We start from the raw sequence: 15031 nt of genomic DNA, 5'->3' as shown, positions 1-15031 counted from the left end.
CACCTCTCTCTAGTACTGACTGCTAGTCAGCGTAGCGGTCTCTCGGCATCTAAGCCGACCCTGGTTCGTTGGCTTAGGTCGGCCATTTCCGAGGCCTACAAGTGTACTCAAGTGCCTTCCCCGCCGGGGATTAGAGCACATTTGATCAGACCTGTCGGTGCCTTTTGGGCTTTCACGCCAGGCTACGGCTCAGTAGGTCTGTCAGACTGCAGCTCGAATTAGTCTGCATACTTTTTCGAAGCTCTATCCAAGGCATGCTCTTGCTTTGGCAGACGCGGGCTTGGGCAGACGCATCTTTCAGGCGTCTGTCGCCCATTAGTGAAGTTGGGTTTGCCTGCTTCTCAGTTGTCTGTTTATTCCCACCCATGGACTGCTTTTGAACGTCCCATGGTCTGGGTCTCCCATAGGAACGATAAAGAAAAAGAGAATTTTGTTACTTACCGTAAATTCTTTTTCTTATAGTTCCGTCATGGGAGACCCAGCACCCTCCCTATTGCCTGTTGGCAGGTTTCTTGTTCCGTGTGTCTTCACCGGCTGTTATTGTTGTAGACAGAGGTTCCGGTTCTTCCGGATTTTACTCTCTCTTCTTGTGGGTGGATGTCCTCCTTCAGCTTTTGCACTAAACTGGCTAGGACTGGCTAGCAGGGGGTGTATATGCTAGGAGGGAGGAGCTACACGTTTTGAGTGTAGTAACTTTGTGTGTCCTCCGGAGGCAGTAGCTATACACCCATGGTCTGGGTCTCCCATGACGGAACTATAAGAAAAAGAATTTACGGTAAGTAACAAAATTCTCTTTTTTCATCTCAATCAGGATATCTCCTTACCTTCTTTTTGCCCTCATCCAGTTCACCAATGTGAAAAGGATTTGCACTTGTTGGATCTTGTGAGAGCACTTAGACTCTACATTTCTCGTACGGCGCCCCTGCGCCGCTCGGATGCGCTCTTTGTCCTTGTCGCTGGCCAGCGTAAAGGGTCGCAGGCTTCCAAATCAACCTTGGCTCGGTGGATCAAGGAACCAATTCTTGAAGCATACCGTTCTTCTGGGCTTCAGGTTCCTTCAGGGCTGAAAGCCCATTCTACCAGAGCCGTGGGTGCGTCCTGGGCATTGCGGCACCAGGCTACGGCTCAGCAGGTGTGTCAGGCGGCTACCTGGTCGAGTCTGCACACTTTCACGAAACACTATCAGGTGCATACCTACGCTTCGGCAGATGCCAGCCTAGGTAGGCGAGTCCTTCAGGCGGCGGTTGCCCACCTGTAGGAAGGGGCCGTTTGATGGCTCTATTACCGAGGTATTCTTTTACCCACCCAGGGACTGCTTTTGGACGTCCCAATTGTCTGGGTCTCCCAATGGAGCGACAAAGAAGGGAATTTTGTTTACTTACCGTAAATTCCTTTTCTTCTAGCTCCTATTGGGAGACCCAGCACCCGCCCCTGTTCCCTTCGGGCTGTTGTTCTTTTGTGTACACATGTTGTTCATGTTGAATTGTTCTGGGTTCATGGTTTCAGTTCTCCGAACATCCTTCGGATTGAATTTACCTTAGACCAATTTATAAGTTTCCTCCTTCCTGCTTTTGCACCAAAACTGAGGAGCCCGTGATGCACGGGGGGGTGTATAGGCAGAGGGGAGGGGTTTCACTTTTTTAAGTGTAATACTTTGTGTGGCCTCCGGAGGCAGAAGCTATACACCCAATTGTCTGGGTCTCCCAATAGGAGCTAGAAGAAAAGGAATTTACGGTAAGTAAACAAAATTCCCTTCTTTTGTGTAATGTTATTTGCCATTTGACCACACTGTCTCTTTTTTTATCTTTTTTTAATGGTTTTTATGGGGGTAGTTTTTATGATTTTTTTTTTTTTTTTATATTTGGTGTGTTTATTTTCTGTAGAATTTACTGGCAGTCACGATTCTTTTGGTGGTTGGGATGAAAGTCTGCAGTCCTTCACAGTGCACTTTGGCAGACATTTTCCGGTCCTGACAGCGGGAGCGGACAGACTCATGGCCACTGGTTTGTAATTTGCATACTTCAAACCACATTCTGGCTTGACGTGCCTGGCCTCGCTCATACAGGTGAGTTGAGCAAGGCCGAGCATATCTAGTCGGGACATCACCACTCGCTGTCACCACCGGAACCAGAGAATCCCAACAGTGTGTAGTGCGTATGCTGTGAGGATTCCAGCGTCTGCACTCACACCCTTTAAGGGGTTAATGGTTACACCAGGATATGCAGGGGTAACATTATCTTAACTTTTATAGGAATACCCTAATGTTTTGTTGTTTGTATTTTTGTTACAGGTACTGTTACGATATAAGAACATATGGAACGTAGACATTAGCCTACGCCCTGGATTCCTTGGAGGATTAATCGGAGCATCTGGTATGTAGAGCAGGGAATGGACAAGTCTCCATTGTGGACTGGTCCTGACCGGATAGTCAATCAGTTTTTATATCCCCCCTTTTTTCTTAGGCTACATTCACACTTCCGTTGTTTTGCATGAGTCACAATTCGTCGCCTTGAGGAATTATGGCATCCTGTATTTTGCAGGATTCCATTTTTTCCCATAGACTTGTAATAAGGACGTATTGCAACTGATGGCCTTGCGTTGCATTCGCCGGGCGGCCGATCAGTTGTGGATCGACTGAACACCAGCTGGAAAGAACGCAGACTAACGTTTTTTGCAGTGGCAAAAAAACGCACTCCGCAGGATTCCGTCGCCATCCGTCAAAAGCTGTAATGGCTGTCTATGGTGCTGGATTCCGCTGTAATCCGTCACACAACGAAATCCAGTGCTGGATTCCGTCTTGCTCTACTGAGCATGCCCAGTATGTTTGGCACTCCCATTGGGCTGTCCCAAACACAAACTGATCATGACGGAGCCGTCAAAAAACGGATGCACAGCGGATGTAAGGCTAGGTTCACATTTCCGTTGTTATACATCAGTCAGATGCGTTGCTTGACGCTTGTGACTGATGCGTTGTACAACAGATGACAAGAATGAGAATTCATTGTCGGTTTCCGTTGTAAAATGTGAGCGAGAGAGAGCGATCAGCTGATCGTTCACAATAGCTGGCCGCTGGCTTATGAGACCGAACAGATGATCTCCCAGCGGCCGGCTAATGAGAGCGATCAGCTGTTTGTTTACAATAGCTGGCCGCCGGGCGATCAGCTGATCGCTCTCATTGGCCGGGCGATCAGCTGATCGCTCTCATTGGCCGGGCGATCAGCTGATCGCTCTCATTGGCCGGGCGATCAGCTGATCGCTCTCATTGGCCGGGCGATCAGCTGATCGTTCGGCCGCCGAGAGAGAGCATGCGCAGCGGAATCAAAAGGATTCCGCTGCTCAAAAAACGCTACATGCTGCGTTGACGCCGCCCGACGGTCAGTCGTTCCACGACTGATCAGTCGGGCAGAGGATGCAACGCAGCATAATCAGTCACAATCCGCCGCTCATACAAGTCTATGGGAGCAACGGAATCCGCCAAACGGATTCTGTTGTTTACCAGAGCCGCGGATTGTGACTGATACAAATTGACGGAAATGTGAACCTAGCCTAACGGACGCGACTGGTCAGTTTTTCACAGGATTCCTGTGAGGCCTGCGACACACATCCGTGCCGCCGGCACGTGTTTGTCATTTTTTGCACGTACCAACGGCATGGAGACACGTTAAGCAGTGCTACCCTATTGTAGCAGGCACACACACGTAAAACCACACTGAACGTGTGTCCGTGTGCGTTTGTACGTGTGTGCGTTTTTCTAAACGCTGACATGTCAGTGTTTTCTCCGGCAGCACGGGTGTAGTGTGGATGCAGTCCCGTGTGAAACGCGCCGGAGAAAACACGTGTCAGTGAAAAAAACCCCAAACATTTACTCACCTTCTCCAGCCCTGCTGCCTCTTGCTGCCGACCGCCGCTCATTATTCTCATTTAATATTCACTTCACTGCCTGGCAGCAGCAGCAGCGGGGAGACGGGAGGGCTGGAGCCGAAGATCAGCACCACGGACAGCAGCGCGGACCACGTGAGTATGCAAATTACCGGTTCTACGTGTGCTATTGCGGATAGCACACGTAGAACACACGTGGCCCGCACGTACCAGAGACACGTACTTACCTGCACGCAACACGCAGGGGAAATACGTGTCTCTCGGCACGTGCGTGATTTACACGTGAGTGTGGCAGAGGCCTGAATGGAATCCTGTGAAATAACACATTCGTTGCATCAGTTGACATCTAAAAAACAATGAATCAGTTGTTGCGTCGCAATGACAGACCAGACGGATTTAAAACAACGCAAATGTGAATCTAGCCTTAAGGCGGTTTTACAAACCTTTTTTTTTTTTCTCTCTCTTTGTACATTGGGAAAAAACATTGCAATTTTTTTTTAATGCTGTCATCAGTGGTTGTGATACAATGATGGCTGGTGACACTGCTGAATTGCTGCAAGCCAGATACAGAGATATTGGCACCCAAACTAAAATGGAATAAAATGTTATATTATACAAGGAAAAAAAAAATAACATAAATGCCTTTTTTATTTTTTCTCAAACAGGTAACTCTGCACCTGCCAAGGTTCCGAATAAAGGAGCGTACATGTTTCAGGACTTAGAAAGAGTGTCTGAGTTTTATCAGGTTCCCTTACGATTGCCAAGTGATTTCTTCCACGTTGTTATTACGAAAGGTTGGTGTTACTTCATTGCCATAAATAATCAAAGCAAAATGAAGGCCTCGTCGTACAACTCTGCCATAGGTTTTGTGGGGTAAACAGTGTCCTGTGCTCGGTCTGAATACAGAAAAGAGGACAGTAGCTTGCATACATACATAGATCTCCATACAGGAGAGGCAATGGCTGACTATAGACTCCAATGCAAGTCTATGGCACAACGTCACATATCCTAAATGAAGCCCAAAGGAGCTGAAGAGCCCCTTTATGCTGTTTAGGATACCTAGATCCCAAGCAAGTGCTCATGATTTTCTTGTATTAAAAAATTGGTCCAAGTTTCATGACACTAGAATCAGTGTCGTAAGTGTTTGAGAGTTCTGTCAGTTTTTTTTATATATATATATATATATATATATATATATATATATATATATATATATATATATATATATATATATATATTATATGTGTGTATGTATATATATGTATATGCTGAAAAAATATATTTGCTGAAACGCGTTGTGTAATAACAGGAGCTTTTTTTTATTATTATTATTATTATTATTATTATTATTATTATTATTATTATTATTATTATTAATAAAGCTAATCATCTTACAAGACTGGCAGCCCATTTACTGGCGCTCAACCAGACCGAAACTTCTATCCTATTATATTGCGAAAGTATTCGGCCTCTTGAATTTTTCAACCTTTTCCCACATTTCAGGCTTCAAACATAAAGATAAAAAATGTTAATTTTATGGTGAAGAATTAACAACAAGTGGGACACAATTGTGACATTGAACAAAATTTATTGCTTATTTTAAACTTTTTAAAAAATAAATAATGGAAAATTGGGGCGTGCAATATTATTCATCCCCTTTAAGTTAATACTTTGTAGGGCCACCTTTTGCTGCGATTACAGCTGCAAGTCACTTGGGGTATGCGCAGGGGTGGGATTCAAATTTTTAGCAGGTTCTCTGTAAATCCCGCCTATTTGAAAACCACACCCATTCTGTAACCACACCCATTTTGTTAGCCACACCCATTTTCAGACAGTTTCCTCAACCAAAAAATACAAGTAATTTAAAGTAAAATCTCCTTCCCCTCCTCTACCGTCACTCTCCTGTCCAGCACCAGTTGCTCCAGTCTTATTGTATTAAATGGTTTTTCTACAGTTTTTAAAAATTATTACTAAAGTAGCCCTACTAAAATTGGAATGGGCGACCTTCCCCATACAGATCCCATCCCATGTGGCCTCTTTCCCCAGCAGATCCCATCCCATCATGGCCTCTTTCCCCCAGCAGATCCCATCCCATCATGGCCTCTTTCCCCCTGCAGATCCCATCCCATGTGGCCTCTTTCCCCAGCAGATCCCATCCCATCATGGCCTCTTTCCCCCAGCAGATCCCATCCCATCATGGCCTCTTTCCCCCTGCAGATCCCATCCCATCATGGCCTCTTTCCCCCTGCAGATCCCTTCCCATCATGGCCTCTTTCCCCCTGCAGATCCCATCCCATCATGGCCTCTTTCCCCCTGCAGATCCCATCCCATCATGACCTCTTTCCCCCTGCAGATCCCATCCCATCATGGCCTCTTTCCCCCTGCAGATCCCATCCCATCATGGCCTCTTTCCCCCTGCAGATCCCATCCCATCATGGCCTCTTTCCCCCTGCAGATCCCATCCCATCATGGCCTCTTTCCCCCTGCAGATCCCATCCCATCATGGCCTCTTTCCCCCTGCAGATCCCATCCCATCATGGCCTCTTTCCCCCTGCAGATCCCATCCCATCATGGCCTCTTTCCCCCTGCAGATCCCATCCCATCATGGCCTCTTTCCCCCTGCAGATCCCATCCCATCATGGCCTCTTTCCCCCTGCAGATCCCATCCCATCATGGCCTCTTTCCCCCTGCAGATCCCATCCCATCATGGCCTCTTTCCCCCTGCAGATCCCATCCCATCATGGCCTCTTTTCCCCTGCAGATCCCATCCCATCATGGCCTCTTTTCCCCTGCAGATCCCATCCCATCATGGCCTCTTTTCCCCTGCAGATCCCATCCCATCATGGCCTCTTTTCCCCTGCAGAGCCCATCCCATCATGGCCTCTTTTCCCCTGCAGATCCCATCCCATCATGGCCTCTTTTCCCGTATAGCTCCCATCTTATGTGGCCCCTCTCCCCATATAGCGCTCCCACCTTATGTGGCCCCTCTCCCTATATAGCTCCCATCTTATCTAGCCCCTCTCCCTGCATGCTCACTGAGCGCTTACCTGCTGCAAGCACCTGCAGCTTCTCCTCTGTCTTCTGTCCTCCTCCGCGGCTCGTCTCTGCACGCTGACAGACGGCAGGAGGAGGAGCTTCCTCCCCACACTGCCGTGACCTCTGTAGCATCAGCGCGTCGCTGCACGCCGGGTCAGGGAGCAGACAGGCTCCACTGTACCCGGAAGTGCGGCGCGGAGGTGCGGGGATTCATCTGTGTCAGTGTCTGCATCTCTGATCAGTCTTCTCCCTGTTTGAGATGAAAGTTTGATGGACGGCCGGGTCTTGGTAGATTTGTAGTTGTATGATACCTCTTCCATTTCAATATGATCGCTTGCACAGTGCTCCTTGGGATGTTTAAAGTTTTGGAAATCTTTTTGTAACCAAATGCGGCTTTAAACTTTTCCACAACAGTATCACGGACCTGCCTGTTGTGTTCCTTGGTCTTCATGATGCTCTCTGTGCTTTAAACAGAACACTGAGACTATCACAGAGCAGGTGCATTTATACAGAGACTTGATTACACACAAGTGGCTTAAATTTATCATTATCAGTCATTTAGGACAACATTGGATCATTCAGAGATCCTCAATGAACTTCTGGAGTGAGTTTGCTGCACTGAAAGTAAAGAATAATATTGCACGCCCCAATTTTCAGTTATTTATTACTTTAAAAAGTTTTTAAAATAAGCAATAAATTTCGTTCAACTTCACAATTGTGTCCCACTTGATGTTGATTCTTCACCATAAATTTAACATTTTTATCTTTATTTTTGAAGCCAGAAATGTGGGAAAAAGTTGAAAAATTCAAGGAGGCCAAATAGTTTCGCAGGACACTGTATCTAAGCAATTCTGTGCAGATCACTCGGTTCTCGCTCAAAATAATGGTCATGTGAACAGCCCCATTGAGCATCATAAATACAAATAGATATGAGTGCTATCCTTGAAAAACCCAGATAGTAATTGTATGCAAAAAAACTGACGTGTGAATGAGCCCTAAGCTTTAATTCCATAATCCCTCTGACATGTCGGAAAACCACTAAGGGGTACTTCTCACATAGCGAGATGGCTAGCGAGATCGCTGCTGAGTCACAGGTTTTGTGACGTACCAGTGACCTCATTAGCGATCTCGCTGTGTGTGACACTGAGCAGCGATCTGGCCCCTGCTGTGAAATCGCTGCTCGTTACACACAGTGCTGGTTCATTTTTTGCTCGTTGCTCTTCCGCTGTGAAGCATACATTGCTGTGTTTGACAGCGAGAGAGCAACAATCTGAATGTGTAGGGAGCTGGCGTCTGGAAGCTGCGGACGCTGGTAACGAAGGTACACATCAGGTAAGTAAGCGAAGAGCTTTGCTTGGTTACCCGATATTTACCTTGGTTACTAGCGTATGCCGCTCTCAGGCTGCCAGTGCTGGCTCCCTGCACACGTAGCCAGAGTACACATCGGTTAACTAAGCGAAGCGCTTTGCTTAGTAACCTGATGTGTACCCTGGCTACGAGTGCAGGTAGCCAGCGCTAAGCGGTGCGCGCTGGTAACCAGGGTAAATATCGGGTAACCAAGCAAAGCATTTTGCTTAGTTACCCGGTATTTACCTTGGTTACCAAGCGCAGCATCGTTTCCACGAGTGGCTGGTCGCTGGTGAGATCTGCCTGATTGACAGCTCACCAGCGACCATGTCGCGACGCACCAGCGATCCTGACCAGGTCATATCGTGGTCGGAATCGCTGGTACGTCGTTAAGTGAGACAGTACCCTAACTGGTGGTACAATTTATGATGCAAGATTGATATCAACAAACTGGTATTTCCTCTACATATAAATTAAATTTGATTAAATATCATAATAGTTTTACATTTGCAAAATTTACATAAACCATGATTATTAAAGAAAAAAAAGTCCTGTACTGATACAATATATGGCACTGCTGCAATCCACTTCAAATATATTATTTATCTTCTTGCATTAGTTCAGCTCTTTTGAATTTTTTGGGGTTCACTTTACAGGGAGCCTTTCAGCCATGCGGTTTGTGACAGCCGTGGATATGTCACATCCAGAGTTCCTCGAGGAGGTCTCCCGACAACTGTGGCTGCGAATCTGGTCTGAGGTCTGTCATTACTTTTGATGATTTTCGGAAAACACACTTTCTTATCTCAATTTAACTGATTTAATTATCAGTTACTTTTTCAGACAATCACTTAGTTTAATGGGAAAAATTTTATAGCCTAAAAATAAACCAATTTTTCAATTTTATTAAAGATCCCATAAGGGAAACCTCTGTTTGCAATAGTTTTTGCATGAGTTCAGTTTATGGTCTCCTGCGCGTTTTTTGAGTCTGATTTACCTGTAATTTTTTGTTACAGGATAAAGACATTACAGAACCAGAGAGCATACTTCAGGTAACAATGAAGCCTTCTGTAAATGGAAATATTTCACTGTTCTAAATATTTTCAAAAATTGTCCATATAGTTATGAAAGGAGCAATTTCTTAATGATTTTGACTTCAAATGTACAATGAATATTTTTAGTTGGCTCTTGTTTCTATATCAAAGAATTTCTTTTACTGCTACATATAATTAATGCATACATTTTTCAGTACTTTTTAAACATTATTATTATTTTTGCAAATCTAAAGATGTCAGTTTTCTGATATTTATTTAGAGGAAACTTATAAACAATTCAAATAACTAAAACATGTCCAAACATTATTACGAATTATAACAGAGAAATTGCAAATTTGCTCCTCATTCTATGACCACTTCTTTTTTCTTTGTCGCTCCATTGGGAGACCCAGACAATTGGGTGTATAGCTTCTGCCTCCGGAGGCCACACAAAGTATTACACTTAAAGTGTAACCCCTCCCCTCTGCCTATACACCCTCCCGTGGATCACGGGCTCCTCAGTTTTATGCTTTGTGTGGAAGGAGGCACACATCCACTCATGCATTCTCATATTAGTTATGTCGGTTGGAAGAAAAGAGGGCCCCCACGGGGCCCCCGGCATGTTCCCTTCTCACCCCACTACGTCGGCGGTGTTGTTAAGGTTGAGGTACCCATTGCGGGTACAAAGGCCGGAGCCTCATGCCGTCTCCTTCACCATCCCTTAGCGGCTCTGGGAGAAGTGGGATCCTGAGCGGTCATCCATTTACTGGGACCGTGCTCCCTCCGCAGCCCCTGTGGGAATCTGCCGGACCGGAGTCTATTCAACCTCAGGGACCGGGCCCTGCAACTCTAAGGTACTCTGTGTCCCCATAGGGGACTGTGCAGGGAGCGCACCTTCTTCCCGGACGCTGCGGCAGCTGCTGAATTGAGAAGGCCGGCGGACTTCCGCGCCGACCGTGCCTGCTTGTCGGGCGCGGTCTCAAATTTAGTCCCCGGCTTCATCGCGGCCTAGTCGCAAAAATCCCGCCCCCGGGCCTGCCTGTCAGGGGTAAGGGCGGGACTGCCGACCTGACGTCGGATGTGAGGGCCGGACCATCCTGCATGTTTCCTCCCCCCTCACTGATCACTGTGGGGACCCCAGATTCCCGCACTTTCCTGGCGCCGCCCACGGCTCCACTCCTCCCCTGAGAGCTCCGGCAGCCGTTTTTTTGGCATTCTGCCGGTGGAGGATTCTCAGTGAAGAGCTCTGCAGCTCCGGGGGACCTAAGGCAGGGAATCTGGAGGACACACACTCCGCTTTTTAGCGGTCGGTAAGCCACACCGGTCACCCGGTGCTGGTCCCCCTAGGGTGCCGGAATAGATACGTATATATATATATATATATATATTTATATTTATATTTCTGTTCGGTCGGGCTGTATACTCTTTTTTGCCCATATACCCTCAGTGATCATTCTCCTAGGAGACAACAGCATGTCGTCCACAAGGAGCAAAAGTTTTTTTGCGGCCTGTACCTCTTGTGGGGCTATGTTACCTGCGGGTTCCACCTACCCTCACTGTGAGCAATGCTCGACCCCTGTTTCGCTTGCTCAGCCGGAGCCTCGGTCACTAGTGGGCCCCTCGGCTCATGTAGACCCCCCCTGCTCCCCCTGTCCAGGCGGCAGGGACAGAGTTCGCCTCTTTTGCTGAGAAACTCTCTGAGTCACTTTCACAATTCATGGCTCAGTCTATGGACAAATGGTCTGCCAAGCTGCTAGAAGCTTTGCAGTCCAGACCGGTCCTTACACAGGCCCCGGCCCCTGTTGGATCGTCGCCTCCAGGCCCCTCTCGGTCCGCGCCGCAGCGCGCTCCCAGGTTGGGCCCTAGGTCTCACGTGGAGGACTCCTGCCCGGACCACAGTCCTAGACAGGCTAAGCGGGCTCGCTGGGAATCTTCCCCGACTTCTTCACGCTGCTCGGGTTCCCAGCTTGAGGACTCTCTGGAGGGCGAGGCGGACGTCGCAGCTCAGGGCTCTGACCCTGACGTTGCCCTTAACCTTGATACACCTGAAGGGGACGCCTTAGTGAATGATCTTATCTCGTCCATCAACCAGGTGTTGGATCTCTCTCCCCCGCCTCCTACTGTAGAGGAGTCGGCGTCTCAGCAGGAGAAACACCAGTTTAGGTTTCCCAAACGTACATGTAGTGCGTTTTTCGATCACTCTAACTTCAGAGATGCTGCCCAGAAGCCCAGAGCGGTTCCGGACAAGCGCTTTACTAAGCGCCTCACTGACACTCGTTACCCCTTCCCCTCTGAAGTCGTTAAGGGTTGGGCTCAATGTCCCAAGGTGGATCCTCCAGTCTCTAGATTGGCGGCTAGATCTGTGGTATCGGTTGCAGATGGCTCATCGCTAAAGGATGCCACTGACAGGCAGATAGAGCTCCTGGTGAAGTCCATCTATGAGGCCACGGGCGTGTCTTTTGCCCCGGCCTTTGCAGCCGTGTGGGCACTCCAAGCTATCTCAGCTTGTCTGGCTGAGATTAATGCTGTCACACGTAATTCTGCTCCACAAGTTGCGTCTTTGACTTCTCAAGCGTTAGCTTTTTCTTCCTACGCCATGAACGCAGTCCTAGACTCTGCTAGCCGTACAGCTGTGGCATCCGCAGGGCCATGTGGCTGCGCGAATGGAAGGCAGACTCTGCCTCCAAGAGGTTCTTAACCGGTTTGCCGTTTTCTGGCGACCGCTTGTTTGGCGAACGATTGGATGAGATTATTAAGGAATCCAAGGGAAAGGACTCCTCCTTACCCCAGTACAAACCTAAGAGACCTCAGCAACGGAAAATACAATTGAGGTTTCGGTCCTTTCGTCCCTCCGCCAAGCCGCAATCCTCTTCGTCCAGCAGGCCGGAGAAAGGCCAGAGGAACTCCTATGCGTGGCGGTCCAAGTCACGCCCCCAAAAGGCCGCAGGAGGCACTGCCTCCAAGGCGGCCTCCTCATGACTCTCGGCATCCCCTAGCCGCATCCTCGGTCGGTGGCAGGCTCTCCCGCTTTGGCGACGCCTGGTGGCCACATGTTCAAGACCGATGGGTGAGAGACATTCTGTCTCACGGTTACAGGATAGAGTTCAGCTCTCGTCCTGCGGCTCGTTTCTTCAGAACCTCTCCGCCCCCCGCTCAGGCCGACGCACTTTTTCAGGCAGTGGACGCTCTGAAGACAGAAGGAGTTGTGATCCCCGTTCCCCTTCAGGAACGTGGTCGCGGCTTTTACTCCAACTTGTTCGTGGTGCCAAAAAAGGACGGATCATTCCGTCCCGTTCTGGACCTCAAACTACTCAACAGACATGTGAGAACCAGACGGTTTCGGATGGAATCTCTCCGCTCGGTCATCGCCTCGATGTCACAAGGAGACTTCCTAGCATCGATCGACATCAAGGATGCTTATCTCCATGTGCCGATCGCACCCGAGCATCAACGCTTCTTGCGTTTCGCCATCGGGGACGAACACCTTCAGTTCGGGGCATTGCCTTTCGGCCTGGCGACAGCCCCACGGGTTTTCACCAAAGTCATGGCATCCGTTGTGGCGGTCCTACACTCTCAGGGCCACTCGGTGATTCCCTACTTAGACGATCTCCTAGTCAGGGCCCCTTCTCGGGTGGCGTGTCAACACAGCCTTACCGTCGCTCTGGCGACTCTCCAGCAGTTCGGGTGGATCATCAACTTCCCGAAATCCAAGTTGACACCGACCCAATCACTGACTTACCTCGGGATGGAGTTTCATACACAGTCAGCGGTAGTCAAGCTACCGCAGGACAAACGGCTTTCTCTGCAGGCAGGGGTGCAATCTCTCTTCTTCGGGGTCAGTCACACCCCTTAAGGCGCCTCATGCACTTCCTGGGGAAGATGGTGGCAGCGATGGAGGCAGTGCCGTTCGCGCAATTCCATCTGCGGCCACTCCAATGGGACATTCTCCGCAAATGGGACAGGAGGTCGGCTTCCCTCGACAGGAACGTCTCTCTTTCCCTTGCAACCAAGACGTCTCTTCAGTGGTGGCTCCTTCCCAATTCTCTATCGCAGGGAAAATCCTTCCTACCCCCAACCTGGGCTGTGGTCACCACGGACGCGAGCCTGTCAGGGTGGGGAGCGGTTTTTCTCCACCACAGGGCTTAGGGAACCTGGACTCCGATAGAGTCTTCCCTTCAGATCAATGTTCTGGAGATAAGGGCAGTGTATCTAGCCCTATTGGCTTTCCATCGGTGGCTGGAGGGCAGGCAGATCCGTATCCAGTCGGACAACGCCACTGCCGTCGCATACATCAACCACCAAGGCGGCACTCGCAGTCGTCAAGCCTTCCAGGAAGTCCGGCGGATTCTGCAGTGGATGGAAGCCACAGCCTCCACCATCTCCGCAGTTCACATCCCGGGCGTAGAAAACTGGGAAGCAGATTTTCTCAGTCGTCAGGGCATGGATGCGGGGGAATGGTCTCTACACTCAGAAGTGTTTCGAGAGATCTGTCGCTGCTGGGGAACGCCGGACGTCGATCTCATGGCGTCACGGCACAACAACAAAGTCCCGGCATTCATGGCTCGGTCTCAGGATCACAGAGCTCTGGCGGCGGATGCGTTAGTTCAGGATTGGTCGCAGTTTCGACTGCCTTACGTGTTTCCTCCTCTGGCGATGCTGCCCAGAGTGTTACGCAAGATCAGGTCCGACTGCCGTCGCGCCATTCTCGTCGCTCCAGACTGGCCGAGGCGGTCGTGGTACCCGGATCTGTGGCATCTCACGGTGGGTCAACCGTGGGCGCTTCCAGACCGCCCAGACTTGCTGTCACAAGGCCCGTTTTTCCATCTGAATTCTGTGGCCCTCAACCTGACTGTCTGGCCATTGAGTCCTGGCTCCTAGCGTCTTCAGGGTTATCTCAGGATGTCATTGCCACCATGAGACAGGCCAGGAAGCCAACGTCCGCCAAGATCTATTACAGGTCTTGGCAAATCTTCTTATCCTGGTGCTCTGATAACGGTTTTCCTCCATGGCCGTTTGCCTTACCCACTTTTCTTTCATTCCTTCAATCCGGAATGGACAAGGGTTTGTCACTCGGCTCTCTCAAGGGCCAAGTATCGTCGCTCTCCGTATTTTTTCAAAAGCGCCTAGCCAGGCTTCCGCAGGTCCGCACGTTCCTGCAGGGAGGTTGCCACATAGTCCCACCTTACAAACGTCCGCTGGAACCCTGGGATCTTAACAGGGTGCTAACGGCTCTTCAGAAACCGCCTTTCGAGCCGCTGTGGGATGTCTCTTTATCACGTCTTTCGCAGAAGGTGGCCTTTCTAGTGGCAGTTACATCACTCCGGAGAGTGTCGGAGCTTGCAGCGCTGTCATGCAAAGCCCCCTTCCTGGTGTTTCACCAGGATAAGGTGGTTCTGCGTCCGGTCCCGGATTTTCTCCCTAAGGTGGTATCTCCTTTTCATCTCAATCAAGATATCTCCTTGCCTTCATTTTGCCCTAATCCAATTCACCAATGTGAAAAGGATTTGCACTCTTTGGATCTGGTGAGAGCACTCCGACTCTACGTGTCTCGCACGGCGCCCCTGCGTCGTTCAGATGCGCTCTTTGTCCTTGTCGCTGGCCAGCGTAAGGGCTCGCAGGCTTCCAAGTCAACCTTGGCTCGGTGGATCAAGGAACCGATTCTCGAAGCCTACCGTTCTTCTGGGCTTCCGCTTCCTTCAGGGCTGAAAGCCCATTCTACCAGAGCCGTGGGTGCGTCC

At 49.3% G+C, this 15031-nt stretch overlaps 1 protein-coding gene across 1 annotated transcript in view; it reads left to right on the top strand.

Annotated features, from left to right (window-relative positions):
• Nucleotides 1–15031, top strand: part of LOC142313334 (glutathione S-transferase kappa 1-like) — a 48979-nt gene that overhangs the window by 13066 nt on the left and 20882 nt on the right. Inside the window, exons 2-5 of the mRNA XM_075352334.1 lie at nt 2291–2372; nt 4545–4673; nt 8919–9019; nt 9276–9311. Of these exons, the coding sequence (XP_075208449.1) occupies nt 2291–2372; nt 4545–4673; nt 8919–9019; nt 9276–9311 (348 nt within the window). The remainder of the gene's footprint in view (nt 1–2290; nt 2373–4544; nt 4674–8918; nt 9020–9275; nt 9312–15031) is intronic.

The sequence above is a fragment of the Anomaloglossus baeobatrachus genome, chromosome 5, assembly GCF_048569485.1.
Source record: "Anomaloglossus baeobatrachus isolate aAnoBae1 chromosome 5, aAnoBae1.hap1, whole genome shotgun sequence".
In the NCBI taxonomy this organism is placed as follows: Eukaryota; Metazoa; Chordata; class Amphibia; order Anura; family Aromobatidae; genus Anomaloglossus; species Anomaloglossus baeobatrachus.
This window is presented reverse-complemented; position numbering and strand designations above follow the sequence as displayed.